Genomic DNA, 19,746 nt, shown 5'->3' with positions numbered 1-19,746 from the left:
TGCTTGGATGCTAAAGATCAGACAAGACACCGTCATCACCGGCCACCACGTCCACACATTTTTTACCCTCTGGATGCTCATTCACGACTTCCAGCTCGACGAACACTCCGAGGACGACATTATATGGAAACACTCTACAGATAGTTTATACTCGACGTCAACCGCGTACAAGGTGTAGTTCCTTGGTTTGACTCTATCCCCCGTGAACTTCATGGTGAGGAAGGTGTGGGCGCCCCCGAAAGTCAAATTCTTTGCTTGGCTGGCCTTGCAAGATCGGATTTGGACCGCCGACCGGCTTGAGCAGCGTGGTTGGCCTAACTGTGGCCTATGCCCCCTCTGCAAGCGAGAGCAGGAGACGGGCATCCATCTCTTCGTTAAGTGCCGCTTCACTTCTAGGCTCTGGCGTTTGATCATTGATAAATATGGCCTTGTGCACATGGACACTAATGACTGGCACCTTGCGGGATCCCTTTTGGAGTGGTGGGATACGCGAACCAATTTGAGCAATCCAGATCGACGCACCATGGCCTCTCTTACCATGCTTGTGTCGTGGACAATATGGAATGAGAGGAACTCTAGATGTTCCGTCACAAGAATGCACCGCCACCAATCCTCCTAAAGCTTATTGTGGATGAGGCCAACATTTGGGTTACTTAGGGGGGGGGGGGGATTAGGGAAACTTGTATTACGTGAGTAATTGTCATGCCGTTCTCTCGGCCTTTTGTAACACTCTGTAACTCTACTCTCCTCTTATTTAATCGATGAGGCAAATCTTTTGCCTCGGTTTCGAAAGAAAAAAAGAAGAGATACTCTGCATTTGGTTTGTCAAAAAAAAAGACCTCTGCATTTGAAGGCTGGTCCAAGATTTCAGATAGTTTAGATGTTGATGCTTGTCTGTTGTTCTCTTTTTTTTTGGGTACAGTTTGTTTTGCTTTCTTTTCTTTCTTTTTCTTCCATTCTTTTATTTGAAAATGAATAAAACTGCACATCAGTCATGTTGTTTTCCTCCCCCCAAAAAAAACTTTGTTACAATTTACCACAATTTTCCCATTATCGATTTACTTTATACACAGATCATATCGGGTGTCCTTGAATGTTTCTTCTTTTAGAAAGAGGTTGAAAACGAAGGCAGCCTCCTCTAGATCCAGTGAAACATTATCATCATCAGACATACTATTAATTTATAGCATGGCATTGCACAACATATTCAATGATCAACCAGAACACCAGATTATATACATTAATGATGGCAACAAATATCTGCTACCATGTTCCAAGAACTGCGTAGCAATACATAGCAACCCAGAGATACATTACAGCAATCAAGAGAAGTTTCACATATTTACTGGTTACAAATTGCAAAGCAATACTGGAATAACCATCATGGAATACCTAGTCCTGGCACACAAGCATGTCTATAGGCAATCCAGACCGAGAGTACTAGAAGATCTTATTCCTTCTTAGAGGTATGGATGGCGGTAACCGTGGAGACCATGGAATCGACACCGCACTTGTTTTTGACATGCGGACCCCTGCAGATCTTGTAGTACCCGCTCTCGCCCCAGTTTTCGCCCCATGAGTTCTTTATGATCCAGTATGGTTTCTCCTTGAAGCGGAGCGGTGCGTAACCAGCTGATCCATAGCCAACCAGGAGAACACCATGATCAAGATGCCTTCCGCAGATGTATGGGCATGAGACACCACCAATGTACGTTTGCATGAATACTGCATTGATACCAACTGCGCGAAGAGAAGTATGCATCAGCCACAGTAATTTCCATGATCAAATATGCAAGTGCTTTGGATTCTTACTTGCAAGTGGGCCATGTTTCACAAGGTTAGCAGCAATCTGATCTTCGTCAATAGCAACAGTACTAAAATTCTTAACTTGAGCAGCAATTTTGGATTTGTCAAACTTGCAGGCACTGTTCTTCCCAGTGTACGGGTAATCCTTCTCGGTTTCTAAGCCACCAGCTTTTGCGAGATAGCTGAAAGCTGTAGTCATCAAGCCACCATTGCATCCCGCGTCACATGCGCGTGGTTCTGACGGGTCACACTGCAGTCCATGACAAGAGAACAACATATATTAGTTGAACACCTTAAAAAAAGAATAGGAAGCCAGCAGGGATCAATTCAATAGTATCAATACTAATACAAGTGAAATGGTTTGCAAAATGGAGGGAAATTGAGCGTCAGTGTCGTCCATCAGACAATTGACTTCATTCATAACGCCAAAAAGGTATGGAAGAAATGAGTGTACAGAGTTACAGACTGGCAAATGGCTCGGTTCGTAGTACACAACAGAAAATGGTTTTAGCGCCTCATTGGTGTAAGTTTGAATTTTGTCCAGGTCCAACCAAGATTAATTGGCCACACAGAATATATAGTAAGCTGCTTGTCAGTAACAAAATTAAATACTATGGCGTGACTGACTGATTGTTCCAGTTGGAGAAAAGTACATTTTTCGTCCCTCAACTCTTGGTGAAGTCTAGATTTGGTCCCTCAACTTCGAAACCGGACAACTTGCACCCCCAACTACCGGAACCGGACAAAGTTCGTCCCTGGTCTCGGTTTTGACCGGTTTTGGTGCTGACTAACCCTGGTTTTGACCGGTGCTGACTAACCCCGGTTTTGACCGGTGCTGACTAAAATTTGCGTAATTGTTTCATATCCATGAACTTTTTGAAATTCACATACTCTTTTCAAATCCACGTAGTTTTTTCAAGGTCACGTATATTTTTCAAAAATAAACATACTTTTTCAAATCCATGAACTATTTTCAAATTTGCGTAGTTTTTCAAATTCATGATTTTTTTTAATGCATACTTCTTTCATATCCGCATAATTTTTAAAGTTTGTTTATTTTTTCAAATCCATGTTCCTTTTCCCATCCATGAACTTCGTTTCAAATTCACATACTTGTTTCAAGTTGACATAATTTTTTTCAAATCCACATATTTTTTCTAATTTGCGTAAAAGAAACCCAAATCTGCATACTTTTTGAAGTTCGCATAAAATATTCAAATTCATATACTCTTTAAAAAATGCACGTGAATATGAAAAAGTACGTCAATTTTAAAAAAGTACATGAACTTTAAATAAGTATGCGAATTTGAAAAACGTATGTGAACTTGGAAAAAGTACGCGGATTTGAAAAAAATACACGAAGTTAAAAGGTTCACATATTTAAAAAAAGTACCCGAATTTGAAAACGTTAAGTAGACTTGGGAAAAGTACGCGAATTCGACTTGGCACGGTCAAAACCAGGGTGGGACAGCACCCAAACCGGTCAAAACCATTACCAGGGATGAATCTTGTCCGGTTTTGGTAGTTAAGGGTGCAAGTTGTCCGGTTTTGAAGTTGAGGGACCAAACCTAGACTCTGTCAAGAATTACGGGACGAAAAGTATACTTTTCTTCCAGATGATAATAATTCAGGTATTACACTCCCCAAATGATTGTTTGACATATTTTTAACAAATTCTAGTGCATCTCTGGTTACGTTTCTTCACCGTTTCTGGTGCATCCCTCATAACTGAGGTTCTTCTATCAGGATCCATAGGATTTTAAATTTCTAGTGGAAATATATCTATTGTTTTCTCTCCTATTCAAAAAGAACGTAAGGCTTACGTTTCTCCCTCCCTCTCCTCGCCACTCGCATTTTTTATTTTTTTTCCTCCCATCTCTGATTTTTTCACCGTTTTTCCTGAAAAAACGGCATCAACTGTCCCACCTCTTATTGACTTACCAAATATAATTATGATTTCTTTGTAAGCCAATAAATGATCATACCAAATAAGGGTTTACCAAATAAAATCATACTTTCTTAAACAATCACACTAACATGGGCGGGTGAATCACGGACTAAGCTACTAGAATATTTATGCCCTCCGTTGCAATGCACGAGCAATTATCTAGTTAACCGTAAAGAAAAGAACTGCCTCTTTGTTTAAGGAATATCTTGCTTGAGAGAGGATAGTTCCCCTGTGCCCGCATATTGGCTTTGCCACTCGTTCAAATCTCGGTAACCACTAGTCAGTTGCTACTTAGGACCATTGAAAAAAAAACAATTAGCACAAAACATTGAACAAGAGAAGTTGGGAGTATTTTATCTGGTTGGTGCGTTTGCAGTTACAGCCTATGAATACTTTCTGGGGTACAAGCAAGCAAATTTGTATTGATTCTTTACTGCAAAGTGGATAAGGTTAATCAATTTAGTTGACCCACCTATAATAACATTAATTAAATCAGTAGACCCACTATTGTCCCTACATTTTATTTTTCTTTCACCAAGAACGAAAAATCTAGTAGCGGGGCAATTCTACGATGGGATGGATACCTCGTGGTCGCAGTCGACCAGCTGCTGCTCGCTGAGCACCTCCAGCTTCCCGGTGGCGAGGTAGTTGGCACCCTCCAGCGCCCCCGACGTACTGAAGGACCAGCACGACCCGCACGAACCCTGAAGAGAAGAGAAAGACCGGCTGGAATCAAATCAACCTGCCTATGTTCCAACCGAATCCAAGAAAAGATGAAATCAGAGGCGGACCTGGTCCTTGACTGGGCCGACCGCGCCGTGCTCGCGCCAGTCGAACTCTGTGGGGAGGCCGTCGGTGGGAAGGGCCGGCGCGTCGTGCGCCGACCCGGAGATCCCCTTGAGGAAGCTCCGGCGGGACTTGCGGAGGCCGAGGAAGCGCTCCCGGAACTCGTCGGGGGTGAGGTCGGAGAACTTGGTGATGCCGTGCACCGCGGAGGGGTCGAGGCGCTGGTGGCGGCGCGCGCGGCGGAGGTTGGCCCTGAACACGGAGAGCCGGTGCGCGTGCTCGTCGGCATCCCTGTAGGACTTGCCGAACCGCCGCACGAAGGTCGCGAAGTGCGCCTCCGCGTTGAGCTCCAGCTCGTTCTCCGCGTCGCCCCCGACCACCTGCTCGATGAGGGGGTCCTCCAGCCCCTCCGACGCCGAGGAGAGGGCCGGGTGGAGGAGGAGGAGGACGGCGGCGACGAGGAGGAGCAGCCGGAGGCGGGGGCGAGCCATGATTGGTCGGCTTGGTATTATTTTTCCTGCGGTTTCTTGCGTTGTGCGTGTGTGGCTTCGGCTCGGTTGCCTGCGCCGGTTATTTATAGCGGGTCGTTGTGGTGTACGGCGTTGGAGTTGCTTGCGTTGCGTGGTTGCTTTGTGCTCGTGCTCGGTTGCAAATGCTTGGGGAGAGCGGGAACGGCGATCAGCTCACTCCGGCTGCTGTGAGAACGACGTCGTTAATGGTGACGTAGTATTACTACAGAGCCGGTGGCAGGGTGGGTGGATTGATTCATCAGCGGCGCTGATATTTTCAGGAGTAGTTGCTTATGCAGACGTTCGACCATTAATTTTATGCCATGTGTAACTGTAAAAAACTAAAAATCTACATGTACTAACAGCGAACTAGGAGTAGGAGGAGGGCGACTGTACCCCGTCCACCACGAATCGAGATTGTCAGTCCATAATACCGGGAGATCACTCGATAGGGTTGCTCCTATGGAGTATGCATAGATGATCAGAATAGAAACTACACGAGATCAAGATTGGTGTCTCCTATGAGATCTTGAGATAGACATTGCCGGTGGAATACACATAGATAATCATAATTGAAACTACACGAGATCAAGATTGGTGTCTCGTATGAGATATTGAGATAGACATTGTCGGTGCTGACTTAGGAGGCCCCTATGTTCCCTTACAAGGGCGGTTTTACCGTCCGGGCACCCTGGGCACATGCCCGGGCTCGACGCCGCCACTTTCCAAAACATCCGTGAGCTCCCGAAGCAGCAAGAATCGCAAAAGTTGCTCATATACCCTGAAAACTCATGAAAATACGCTGGAAACAGGAAAACTGCTCTATAACTGGGCCAGTGTGGTCATTTTCTTGTCTATTGGGCCTTTCTTAGAACATCCAGGAGGTCATGCACCCTTTCCTAACATGGGCTACAACCAACTCAAGAAAATCAGGAGACGAATCGATCGATTTATTGCCTGTCGAGCAGAGACCACGAACTCGGGGAGATGAGAACGGGCGCTCGCGCGGCACGCCCAAACCCTAGCTTGATACTCCGTTCTCGACGACGATCTGGCAACTGGGGAAGGTGGAGGGCGGACTGCCGGAGGTCATCGATGAACGGTGAGCCGCAAGAGTGTTGGCGTGCGGCGGGGCCACTACTCCGTCGGCAAGGCGGGCGAGGGTCACATACGATCGAAATTGCAGGCGCCCAGGCGGCGGCTCCTCCAATGGAAATTTCATTCCAGCACCGGCGGACGGTGGCTCTTCGACGTTCGTAATAGCCGTGCCAGCAGCACTGCCACGTGTTCGAGCAACACAAAGTCGCGACCAAGAGGCGACTAGCACCAAATCGTCAAAGAGGGCTACCGCGACACACAATAATTAGGTGAGTCATTCTCTGCAATTTAATGAAAAATTATGCAATTTAACATTGATTGTGTTGATTCAAATTATGTTAGTTCAAATTTCAGAATTGAGCATTTTGTGATAGATCAGATATGTGATACTTGTGATTTTTTGGAAGGCCAAAATATACTTTAGCTTACAATGTGCCCGGGCTTTAGCAATTCGCTAGCTCCGCCACTGTTCCCTTATATGGATGGATGAGAAGTAGGGCTATATGGGTCCTATTAGATCTACTAATACATAGAGTCATGTTAGATCTACCAATACATGTATCTTGGGGTACAAGTTGAGCCCTTCCGGTGAGTCGCGGGCCTCCCGGGAGGTCGGTTACCCCAAGTATGTTTTACCGGTAGTAGCACTCGAATCCGTCGTGAACACAGTTGTGTCAGGGTTGATGTTGAACCATGCGCGACATCTTGGACTATTTGGCGAGGTCTTGAGGGACTCCCTGAGTATTCTGGAAAGAAAAAAAATGACTAGTGTTGGCTCGCCTTGAAGAGGTTGGAGATGACATGATATGTCAGGCTCATCGACCCTAGGAGAAAATCATGGGCGTGCAAAGTGTGTGACCTCCCAACTTCTTTGTTGTCAGAGACATCCGGCTTCACAGAAAACCGGTTTCAGTGACGCCTACAAAGTGTCGTGTTTTTTCGTCTTTGGTAAATATTGGGGGCACCGATGGGTGTAATCCCGAGCCTCCTGGTGACTTGTGGAGTCGGGTGTAGGGACTTCCTTGTCTTATGGAAGATAGAGAAAACCACATGCCGACTCACATGTGGGGCATGAAACAACTTGATACGGGCTCGGGTGCCCGAAGGGGAAGCCAGGGCCAACCACATATGGTGTGTGGGGCATCCGGCCTCCTAGTCTTGTCTTGTCGTTGGAGATGGCCAACTTCCAGAGAGCCGACTTCAGTGACTCCTGCGAAACATCCTGATTATTTTATCTTTTGTAGACACTCGGGCATGATAGTGCACCCGGTGGGTATAGCCCCTGAGCCTTCGGCCCACTCATGGAATCGGGCAGAGAGTTGTGATGATGGTAGACACCAGAGCCGTTTGCGGCGAGGCAAAGTGGAGCTGTTGAGGCCAGATATGGTGAGGAAGAGAACCTAGAGCCGGATGCGGCGAGTCCACGGCCCTTGAGATGGATGCGACGAGGTCAAAGCACATGAGCAGACAACGTGGCGAGGCAGAGCCATCAAGCCAAACACGGCAAGGCCGGTGTTTGTTTTCGCGAGCGTCGACACCAACTTTAAGGTCAAGGAAACAGGAGAAATAACAACTCTATTTTGTTAAACACTGAAATACCGAGTGGACATTTATATGCATAGTCAATGTAAATCTTCTGTTAAATTTAGTTGTTGAGTTATTTTGCGCAATATATATCCCTCGAAATCTGTTAATGGGTCGACTTTAGCTTTAGCTCCCGCCAACCAAGCAATACTTTTGCTGTCTGAGGTTGCATCAAGGAGTGCCCTTTGGAGGTTAGTATGACCGGGTTCGGATCTGCAGCTACATCCAAGGGTAGGATGTCGGCTTCCTAAACACAACCAAGGATATTTCACAATGGATTATAAGTAATTTTAGGTAACCGGTGATGCCAGCTAGATTTTTTATGCAGACCCGAGGCGATTCCATAGGAAAATTGGATATGATGTAGTACCCCAGTTCGACCTTGGAGAGATCGCCTTGATGCAACCTCCGGTCTGACCTAAAAGAGTTCACTTGGCTGCAGCCTCTGGGCGTTGCCTCAGAGAGATCGTTGTGATGCAGTCTCCGCATTGACCTGAGAGAGATCATCTGAATGCAGCCTCTGGGACCAACCTTAGAGAGATCGCTATCATGCAGCCTCCAGCCGACCGCAACCCCTGGGTCTCAACCTTGGAGACATCATCGAGTATAGCCTCTAATTTGGTCCCCGGGAAGGTTGGTTATGATGCAATCCCTAGGTGTAATGACATGCCAATGACCAATACGCATATGAATTATGTGTCGCACTGACTGCATCCATCGACAGTGTCTACCTTTGGTGCGCACACACTGATGCAAAACCACCAAGTGAAGAGTGTACTTTATGCTCATCATTTCCTAAGTTAAATCTTGATATTTCTAAGGATTTTCCTAGAATATCACTTGAAGTTGGCTACTAATCGCTAATAAATGCAAAGGTGTGCAAATCTACTTGTTTCTCAAGTTGTTGCAGATATGAAGTTAAAAAGGAGAGAAATAAGTTCATATCCGAGATCTACATAAAAATGAAGAATTTCCATAAGTGAAATACCACTAGCATCAACTCAAGAAGGATAGTCGGGCACTAGTATGAACACGGCCCATTGTCTCGGCGCTCGTACCAGGCATCCCCACGCTGCCACATCAAATCGAAGAGATTTCGTAAAGGAGGGCCCAAGAAGAAGCCATTCATTGGACCCCCGGAACCCTAAACCAGAAGGTCTGCATCTATTTAAGAGGAGGGAAAGACACCGAGAAGGAGGTTTAAGCAATTTGAGAGACACCATTACGATCGACTAATCATCTACTCCTCCCATGGCTGCCACCGCCATAGTCACTCCACCATTAATAGATCGACCTTGTACTTCGAGATTTCCATCGCGGTCTATGAGATTGGAAGGCAGTTTTGTTGGGGAACGTAGCAGAAATTCAAAATTTTCTACGCATCACCAAGAACAATCTATGGAGTTTACTAGCAACGAGAGGGAAGGAGTGCATCTACATACCCTTGTAGATCGCGAGCGGAAGCGTTCAAAAGAACGGGGTTGATGGAGTCGTACTCGTCGTGATCCAAATCACCGATGATCCTAGCGCCGAACAGACGGCACCTCCGCGTTCAACACACGTACGGTTGGGAGAGACGTCTCCTCCTTCTTGATCCAGCAAGGGGGAAGGAGAGGTTGATGGAGATCCAGCAGCACGACGGCGTGGTGGTGGAAGCAGCGGGGATCTCGGCAGGGCTTCTCCAAGCTCAGCGAGAGGGAGAGGTGTTACGGGGGGAGAGGGAGGCGCCAGGGGCTTGGGTTTGCAGCCCTCCCTCCCCCCTCTTTATATAGGGGCCCTGGGGGGCGCCGGTCCCTAGAGATCCAATCACAAGGGGGGGGGCGGCCAAGGGGGGAAACTTGCCCCCCAAGTCAGGTGGGCCGCCCCCCACCCCCAGGGTTTCCAACCCTAGGCGCAGGGGGAGGCCCATGGGGGGCGCACCAGCCCACCAGGGGCTGGTTACCTTCCCACTTCAGCCCATGGGGCCCTCCGGGATAGGTGGCCCCACCCGGTGGACCGCTGAGACCCTTCCGGTGGTCCCGGTACAATACCGGTGACCCCTGAAACTTTCCCGATGGCCGAAACTGGACTTCCTATATACAAATCTTTACCTCCGGACCATTCCGGAACTCCTCGTGATGTCCGGGATCTCATCCGGGACTCCGAACAACTTTCGGGTTACCGCATACTAATATCTCTACAACCCTAGCGTCACCGAACCTTAAGTGTGTAGACCCTACGGGTTCGGGAACCATGCAGACATGACCGAGACACCTCTCCGGCCAATAACCAATAGCGGGATCTGGATACCCATATTGGCTCCCACATGTTCCACGACGATCTCATCGGATGAACCACGATGTCAGGGATTCAATCAATCCCGTATACAATTCCCTTTGTCTATCGGTATGTTACTTGCCCGAGATTCGATCGTCGGTATCCCAATACCTCGTTCAATCTCGTTACCGACAAGTCACTTTACTCGTACCGTAATGCATGATCCCGTGACCAACCACTTGGTCACATTGAGCTCATTATGATGATGCATTACCGAGTGGGCCCAGAGATACCTCTCCGTCATACGGAGTGACAAATCCCAATCTCGATTCGTGCCAACCCAACAGACACTTTCGGAGATACCTGTAGTGTACCTTTATAGCCACCCAGTTACGTTGTGACGTTTGGTACACCCAAAGCATTCCTACGGTATCCGGGAGTTGCACAATCTCATGGTCTAAGGAAACGATACTTGACATTAGAAAAGCTCTTAGCAAACGAACCACACGATCTTGTGCTATGCTTAGGATTGGGTCTTGTCCATCACATCGTTCTCCTAATGATGTGATCCCATTATCAATGACATCCAATGTCCATGGTCAGGAAACCATAACCATCTATTGATCAACGAGCTAGTCAACTAGAGGCTTACTAGGGACATGTTGTGATCTATGTATTCACACATGTATTACGGTTTCCAGTTAATACAATTATAGCATGAACAATAGACAATTATCATGAACAAGGAAATACAATAATAACCATTTTATTATTGCCTCTAGGGCATATTTCCAATAGTCTCCCACTTGCACTAGAGTCAATAATCTAGTTCACATCACTATGTGATTGTAATGAATCCAACACCCATGGTGTTTTATCATATCACGCTTGTGAGAGAGGTTATTAGTCAACGGATCTGAACCTTTCAGATCCGTGTGTGCTTTACAAATCTCTATGTCTTCTCCTAGACGCAGCTACCACACGCTATTTGGAGCTATTCCAAATAACTGCTCTACTATACGAATCCGGTTTACTACTCAGAGTCATCCGGATTGGTGTCAAAGTTTGCATCGACATAACCCTTTACGACGAACTCTTTCACCACCTCCATAATCGAGAAAATTCCTTAGTCCACTAATTACTAAGGATAAGTTCGACCGCTGTCATGTGATCCATTCCTGGATCACTCTTGTACCCCTTGACTAATTCATGGCAAGGCACACTTCAGGTGCGGTACACAGCATAGCATACTGTAGAGCCTACGTCTAAAGCATAGGGGACGACCTTCGTCCTTGCTCTCTCTTCTGCCGTGGTCAGGTCTTGAGTCTTACTCAATACTCACACCTTGTAACACAGCCAAGAACTCCTTCTTTGCTGACCTATTTTGAACTCCTTCAAAATCTTGTCACGGTATGTATTCATTTGAAAGTACTATTAAGCGTTTTTGATCTATCCTTATAGATCTTGATGCTCAATGTTCAAGTAGCTTAATCCAGGTTTTCCATTGAAAAACACTTTTCAAATAACCCTATATGCTTTTCAGAAATTCTACATCATTTCCGATGTCAACAACATATACACATCAGAAATTCTATAGTGCTCCCACTCACTTCTTTGGAAATACAAGTTTCTCATAAACTTTGTAAAAACCCAAAATCTTTGATCATCTCATCAAAGCGCATATTCCAACTCCGAGATGCTTACTCCAGTCCTTAGAGGGATTGCTGGAGCTTTGCATACTTGTTAGCATCTTTCAGGATTGACAAAACCTTCTGGTTGTATCACATACAACCTTTCCTCAAGAAAATCGTCGAGGAAACAATGTTTTGGCATCCTATCTGCAAGATTTCATAAATAATGCAGCAACTTCTAATATAATTCCAACAAACTCTCAGCATCACTACGAGTGAGAAAATCTCATCGTAGTCAACTCCTTGAACTTGTCGGAAAACATCTTAACGACAAGTTGAGCTTTCTTAATGGTGATACTTACCATCATTATCTGTCTTCCCTTTTAAAATCCATCTGTACCCAACAGCCTTACGACCATCAAGTAGTTCTTTCAAAGTCTATACTTTGTTTTCATACATGGATCCTCTCGGATTTTATGGCCTCGAGCCATTCGTCGGAATCCGGGCCCACCATCGCTTCTCCACAGCTCATAGGTTCATCGTTGTCCAACAACATGACTTCCAAGGCAGGATTACGTACCACTCTGAAGTAGTACGCATCCTTATCGTCCTATGAGGTTTGGTAGTGACTTGATCCGAAGTTTCATGATCACTATCATAAGCTTCCACTTCAATTGGTATAGGTGCCATAGGAACAACTTCCTGTGCCCTGCTACACACTAGTTGAAGTGACGGTTCAATAACCTCATCAAGTCTCCACCATCCTCCCACTCAATTCTTTCGAGAGAAACTTTTCCTCGAGAAAGGACCTGTTTCTAGAAACAATCACCTTGCTTCTGGATCTGAAATAGGAGGTATACCCAACTGTTTTGGGTATTCTATGAAGATGCATTTATCCGCTTTGGGTTCGAGCTTATCAGCCTGAAACATTTTCACATAAGCGTCGCAGCCCCAAAGTTTTAAGAAACGACAGCTTAGGTTTCTCTAAACCATAGTTCATACGGTGTCGTCTCAACGGAATTGCGTGGTGCCCTATTTAAAGTGAATGCGGTTGTCTCTAATGCCTAACCCATAAACGATAGTGTAATTCGAAAAGAGACATCATGGTATGCACCATATCCAATAGGGTGTAGTTATGATGTTCGGACACACCATCACACTATGGTGTTCCAGGCGGTATTAGTTGTGAAACAATTTCCACAATGTCTTAATTGTGTGCCAAACTCGTAACTCAGATATTCATCTCTATGATCATATCATAGACATTTTATCCTCTTGTCACGACGATCTTCAACTTCACTCTGAAATTACTTGAACCTTTCAATAATTCAGACTTGTGTTTCATCAAGTAAACATACTTAGCATCTACTCAAATCATCTGTGAAGTAAGAGCATAATGATATTCACTGCGTGCCTCAGCACTCATTGGATTGCACACATCAAAATGTATTACTTCCAACAAGTTGCTCTCTTGTTTCATCTCACTGAAAATGAGGCCTTTCAGTCATCTTGCCCATGTGGTATGATTTGCATGTCTCAAGTGATTCAAAATCAAGTGAGTCCAAATGATCCATCTGTATGGAGTTTCTTCATGCATATATACCAATAGACATGGTTCGCATGTCTCAGTCTTTTCAAAAACGAGTGAGTCCAAAGATCCATCAACATGGAGCTTCTTCATGCGTTTTATCCCAATATGACTCAAATAGCAGTGCCACAAGTATGTGGTACTATCATTACTATCTTATATCTTTTGGCATGAACATGTGTATCACTACGATCGAGATTCAATAAACCATTTATTTTAGGTGCAAGACCATTGAAGGTATTATTCAAATAAAAAGAGTAACCATTATTCTTCTTAAATGAACAACATAATCCAATCATGTCTATGCTCAACGTAAACACCAAATAACAATTATTTAGGTTTAACACCAATCTCGATGGTAGAGGGAGCATGCGATGCTTGATCACATCAACCTTGGAAACACTTCCAACACATATCGTCATCTCACTTTTAGCTAGTCTCCGTTTATTCCGCAGCTTCTATTTTGAGTTACTAACACTTAGCAACCGAACCGGTATCTAATACCCTGGTGCTACTAGGAGTACTACTAAAGTACACATTCATATAATGTATATCCAATATACTTCTGTTGACCTTACCAGCCTTCTCATCTACGAAGTATCTAGGGTAGTTCTGCTTCAGTGACCGTTCCCCTCATCTCAGAAGCACTTCGTCTCGGGTTTGGGTTCAACCTTGGCTTTCTTCACTAGAGCTGCAACTGATTTGCCGTTTCATGAAGTATCCCTTGTTGCCCGTGCCCTTCTTGAAACTAGTGGTTTTACTAACCATCAACAATTGATGCTCCTACTTGATTTCTACTTTCGCGGTGTCAAACATCGCGAGTTGCTCAAGGATCATCATGTCTATCCCTGATATGTTATAGTTCATCACGAAGCTCTAATAGCTTGGTGGCAGTGACTATGGAGAACCATCACTATCTCATCTGGAAGATTAACTCCCACTCGATTCAAGCGATTGTAGTACTTAGACAATCTGAGCACATGCTCAACGATTGAGCTTTTCTCCCTTAGTTTGCAGGCTTAAGAAACTTGTCAGAGGTCTCATACCTCTTGACATGGGCACTAGTCTGAAATCCCAATTTCAGTCTTTGGAACATCTCATATGTTCTGCGACGTTTCAAAACCGTCTTCGGTGCCTCAATTCTATACCGTTTTAACATTACGCACTGAACTATCACGTAGTCATCAAAACGTGTATGTCAGATGTTCGCAACATCCACAAACGACGCTCGAGGTTCAGCACACCGAGCGGTGCATTAAGGACATAAGCCTTCTGTGCAGCAATGAGGACAATCCTCAGTTTACGGACCCAGTCCGCATAATTGCTACTATCAACTTTCAACTAAATTTTCTCTAGGAACATATCTAAAACAATAGAACCAAAGCGTGAGCTACGACATAATTTGCAAAGACCTTTTGACTATGTTCATGATAATTAAGTTCATCTAATCAAATTATTTAATGAACTCCCACTTAGATAGACATCCCTCTAGTCATCTAAGTGATACATGATCCGAGTCAACTAGGCCATGTCCGATCATCACGTGAGACGGACTAGTCATCATCGGTGAACATCTTCATGTTGATCGTATCTACTATACGACTCATGTTCGACCTTTCGGTCTCTTGTGTTCCGAGGCCATGTCTGTACATGCTAGGCTCGTCAAGTCAACCTAAGTGTTTCGCATGTGTAAATCTGGCTTACACCCATTGTATGCCAACGTTAGAATCTATCACACCCGATCATCACGTGGTGCTTCGAAACAACGAACCTTCGCAACGGTGCACAGTTAGGGGGAACACATCTCTTGAAATTTTAGTGAGGGATCATCTTATTTATGCTACCGTCGTTCTAAGCAAATAAGATGTAAACATGACAAACATCACATGCAAATCATAAAGTGACATGATATGGCCAATATCATCTTGCGCATTTTGATCTCCATCTTCGAGGCGCGGCATGATCACCTTCGTCACCGGCATGACACCATGATCTCCATCATCATGATCTCCATCATCGTGTCTTCATGAAGTTGTCTCGCCAACTATTACTTCTACTACTATGGCTAACGGTTAGCAATAAAGTAAAGTAATTACATGGCGTTTTTCATTGACACGCAGGTCATATAATAAATTAAGACAACTCCTATGGCTCCTGCCGGTTGTCATACTCATCGACATGCAAGTCGTGATTCCTATTACAAGAACATGATCAATCTCATACATCACATATATCATTCATCACATCCTTTTGGCCATATCACATCACATAGCATACCCTGCAAAAACAAGTTAGACGTCCTCTAATTGTTGTTGCATGTTTTACGTGGCTGCTATGGGTTTCTAGGAAGAACGTTTCTTACCTACGCAAAAGCCACAACGGTGATATGCCAATTGCTATTTACCCTTCATAAGGACCCTCTTCATCGAATCCGATTCGACTAAAGTGGGAGAGACAGACACCCGCTAGCCACCTTATGCATCAAGTGCATGTCAGTCGGTGGAACCTGTCTCACGTAAGAGTACGTGTAAGGTCGGTCCGGGCCGCTTCATCCCACAATGCCGCCAAATCAAGATAAGACTAGTAACGGCAAGCAAATTGACCAAATCATCGCCCACAACTACTTTGTGTTCTACTCGTGCATAGAATCTATGCATAGACCTAGCTCTGATACCACTGTTGGGGAACGTAGCAGAAATTCAAAATTTTCTACGCATCACCAAGATCAATATATGGAGTTTACTAGCAACGAGAGGGAAGGAGTGCATCTACATACCCTTCTAAATCGCGAGCGGAAGCGTTCAAGAGAACGGGGTTGATGGAGTCGTACTCGTCGTGATCCAAATCACCGATGATCCTAGCGCCGAACGGACGGCACCTCCGCGTTCAACACACGTACGGTTGGGAGAGACGTCTCCTCCTTCTTGATCTAGCAAGGGGGAAGGAGAGGTTGATGGAGATCCAGCAGCACGACGGCGTGGTGGTGCAAGCAGCGGGGATCTCGGCAGGGCTTCTCCAAGCTCAGCGAGAGGGAGAGGTGTTACGGGGGGAGAGGGAGGTGCCAGGGGCTTGGGTTCGCAGCCCTCCCCCCTCTTTATATAGGGGCCCTGGGGGGCGCCGGCCCCTAGAGATCCAATCTCAAGGGGGGGCGGCGGCCAAGGGGGGAAACTTGCCCCCCAAGTCAGGTGGGCCGCCCCCACTCCCAGGGTTTCCAACCCTAGGCGCAGGGGGAGGCCCATGGGGGGCGCACCAGCCCACCAGGGGCTGGTTCCCTTCCCACTTCAGCCCATGGGGCCCTCCGGGATAGGTGGCCCCACCCGGTGGACCCCCGGGACCCTTCCGGTGGTCCCGGTACAATACGGGTGACCCCCGAAACTTTCCCGGTGGCCGAAACTGGACTTCCTATATACAAATCTTTACCTCCGGACCATTCCGGAACTCCTCGTGATGTCCGGGATCTCATCCGGGACTCCGAACAACTTTCGGGTTACCGCATACTAATATCTCTACAACCCTAGCGTCACCGAACCTTAAGTGTGTAGACCCTACGGGTTCGGGAACCATGCAGACATGACCGAGACACCTCTCTGGCCAATAACCAATAGCGGGATCTGGATACCCATATTGGCTCCCACATGTTCCATGATGATCTCATCGGATGAACCACGATGTCGGGGATTCAATCAATCCCGTATACAATTCCCTTTGTCTATCGGTATGTTACTTGCCCGAGATTCGATCGTCGGTATCCCAATACCTCGTTCAATCTCGTTACCGACAAGTCACTTTACTCGTACCGTAATGCATGATCCCGTGACCAACCACTTGGTCACATTGAGCTCATTATGATGATGCATTACCGAGTGGGCCCAGAGATACCTCTCCGTCATACGGAGTGACAAATCCCAATCTCGATTCGTGCCAACCCAACAGACACTTTCGGAGATACCTGTAGTGTACCTTTATAGCCACCCAGTTACGTTGTGACGTTTGGTACACCCAAAGCATTCCTACGGTATCCGGGAGTTGCACAATCTCATGGTCTAAGGAAACGATACTTGACATTAGAAAAGCTCTTAGCAAACGAACCACACGATCTTGTGCTATGCTTAGGATTGGGTCTTGTCCATCACATCGTTCTCCTAATGATGTGATCCCGTTATCAATGACATCCAATGTCCATGGTCAGGAAACCATAACCATCTATTGATCAATGAGCTAGTCAACTAGAGGCTTACTAGGGACATGTTGTGGTCTATGTATTCACACATGTATTACGGTTTCCAGTTAATACAATTATAGCATGAACAATAGACAATTATCATGAACAAGGAAATACAATAATAACCATTTTATTATTGCCTCTAGGGCATATTTCCAACAAGTTTTTAGTCATTGATCTTGGCCTATTTCTTCAGTTGCAACAATAGTGTTGCCCCCCAAGTGCAAAGATTTGAAGCAAATGATACATTTTTCTCAGTAAAGAAACCAAGGTTATCAATCCATGGAACCCACATGTTCTGGTTCAATGATAAGCCCTATAACACAAATTACTTGTGTCCCCAACAACTCTAGTGAGGTTGTCAATCTCACAAGCAACGAGATATGAGTGTATCATGTTGTTCGAAGTAATTTTGTATTTTTGAATAATTAATTGCAGAAATAAAAAGTGCATGTAAAGGTAAAGTAGTGGTTGTCTTTTGTGTAAAATTGGAATGATGTTCATATATGTTCACTAGTACCATCTCTTCGAGTAATAGATGATCATAAATATAAGTATAGGTATGTGTGATGATGATCCTATCAAATATGACTGTGACGCCCTCGATTTGACCTTACACTAATCATGCACGCAAATGTGTACGATCAAGATCAAGGACTCAGGGGAAGATATCACAACACAATTCTAGACACAAATAAAATAATACAATCTTTATATTACAAGCCAGGGGTCTCGAGCGCTCGAATACACAAGCTCGATCATAAACGAGTCCACGGAAGCAACAATATCTTAGTACAGACATAAGTTAAACATGGTGCCATAAGATGGCTAGCACAAACTGGGAAACAGATCAAAAGAGGCGCAGGCCTCCTGCCTGGGATCCTCCTAAACTACTCCTGGTCGTCGACGGCCTGCACGTAGTAGTAGGCACCCTCGGTGTAGTAGGAGTCGTCAAAGGTGGCGTTTGGCTCCGGGGCTCCAGCATCTGGTTGCGGCATCCGAGAAGAAAGGAAAAGGGGAAAAGGGGAACAAAGGCAACCGTGAGTACTCATCTAAAGTACTCGCAAGCAAGGATCTACACTACATATGCAATGGTATCAATGAAATGGGTAGTATCTGTGGATTGAACTGTAGAATGCCAGAATAAGAGGGGGATAGCAAGTCATATCAAAGACTACGCTTCTGGCAGCCTCCATCTTGAAGCATGTAGAAGAGAGTAGCTGGTAAGTTCACCAAGTAACAATGTATAGCATAATCCTACACGACGATCCTCTCCTCGTCGCCCTGTGAGAGAGCTAACATCGGGTTGTATCTGGCACTTGAAAGGGTGTGTTTTATTAAGTATCCGGTTCTAGTTGTCATAAGGTCGGAATACAACTCCGGGTCCTCCTTTTACCGAGGGACACGGCTATTCGAATAGATAAACTTCCCTGCAGGGGTGCACCACATTACCCAACACGCTCGATCTCTCTGGACGGACACACTTTCCTGGGTCATGCCTGGCCTCGGAAGATCAACACGTCGCATCCCTACCTAGGCTCAACAGAGAGGTCAGCACGCCGGTCTAAATCCTAAGCGCGCAGGGGTCTGGGCCCATCGCCCGTTGCACACCTGCACATTGCGAACGCGACCGGAAGCAGACCTAGCCTCCCTAATACAAGAGCAGGTGTTCCAATCCAATTCGGTGCGCACCGCTCAACTGCTGACATCAAGAAGGCTTCGGTTGATACCACGACGTCGAGTGCCCATAACTGTTCCCGCGTAGTTGGTTAGTGCGTATAGGCTCGTAGCCAGACTCAGATCAAATATCCAGATCTTGTTAGGCGTGTTATTTGAAGTATCTGCGGACGCCGACCAGGACCAGGCCCATCTGTCTCCTAGGTGGTCACAACCTGCCATGTCGCTCTACCACAATGTAACACTCGGGGGCCGTCGGAAACCCAGGCCCACCACTACCTGGGGGGAACCACATGTCACTTCAGCCCCCATATCCGAACAGTATCACAAGTGATGTAGCAGTATAGTAGTATATAGTTTATATCCGTGATCACCTCCCGAAGTGATCACAACCCAGTAGTATAGCATGGCACACGGACAAGAATGTAGGGCCACTGATGAAGTACTAGCATCCTATACTAAGCATTAGGATAGCAGGTAAAGGTATCAACAATTGTAGCAACAATGGTAGGCCATGTAACCGAATAGCAGCTATTGAATCAACAAAAGTAGCAACCTAATGCAAGAATAAGGGAGAAGAGAGTGGGCAATATCTGGTTGATCAAAGGGGGTTTTCTTGCCTGGAAGCTCTATTGTACAGG

The 19,746-nt window shown here is 45.8% G+C and overlaps 1 protein-coding gene across 1 annotated transcript; it reads right to left on the bottom strand.

Moving 5' to 3' along the window:
• Positions 1-1,206: 1,206 nt before the first annotated feature.
• On the bottom strand, positions 1,207-5,239 carry LOC109734944 (cysteine proteinase 1). The gene is made up of 4 exons (XM_020294133.4): positions 4,546-5,239; positions 4,339-4,458; positions 1,813-2,056; positions 1,207-1,740 (listed from the first exon to the last, which is right to left on the bottom strand). Exons 1-4 carry the CDS (start codon positions 5,029-5,031, stop codon positions 1,451-1,453), a joined length of 1,140 nt encoding a protein of 379 aa, XP_020149722.1. The 5' UTR covers positions 5,032-5,239; the 3' UTR covers positions 1,207-1,450.
• Between the last annotated feature and the right edge of the window lie 14,507 nt (positions 5,240-19,746).

This window comes from Aegilops tauschii, chromosome 2 (genome assembly GCF_002575655.3).
Source record: "Aegilops tauschii subsp. strangulata cultivar AL8/78 chromosome 2, Aet v6.0, whole genome shotgun sequence".
NCBI lineage: Eukaryota > Viridiplantae > Streptophyta > Magnoliopsida > Poales > Poaceae > Aegilops > Aegilops tauschii.
The sequence above is the reverse complement of the archived record's forward strand: the minus strand, read 5'-3'. Positions and strand labels throughout refer to the sequence as shown.

What these genes read in the sequence shown, in the direction of transcription:
- LOC109734944 (XM_020294133.4), bottom strand. Translation starts at nt 5,031, where the DNA reads ATGGCTCGCCCCCGCCTCCGGCTGCTCCTCCTCGTCGCCGCCGTCCTC. An exon ending in TGGTCGACTGCGACCACGAG is followed by an intron (nt 2,057 to 4,338) that starts GTATCCATCCCA and finishes CATGGACTGCAG; the next exon opens with TGTGACCCGTCAGAACCACG. An exon ending in GAAACATGGCCCACTTGCAA is followed by an intron (nt 1,741 to 1,812) that starts GTAAGAATCCAA and finishes CTCTTCGCGCAG; the next exon opens with TTGGTATCAATGCAGTATTC.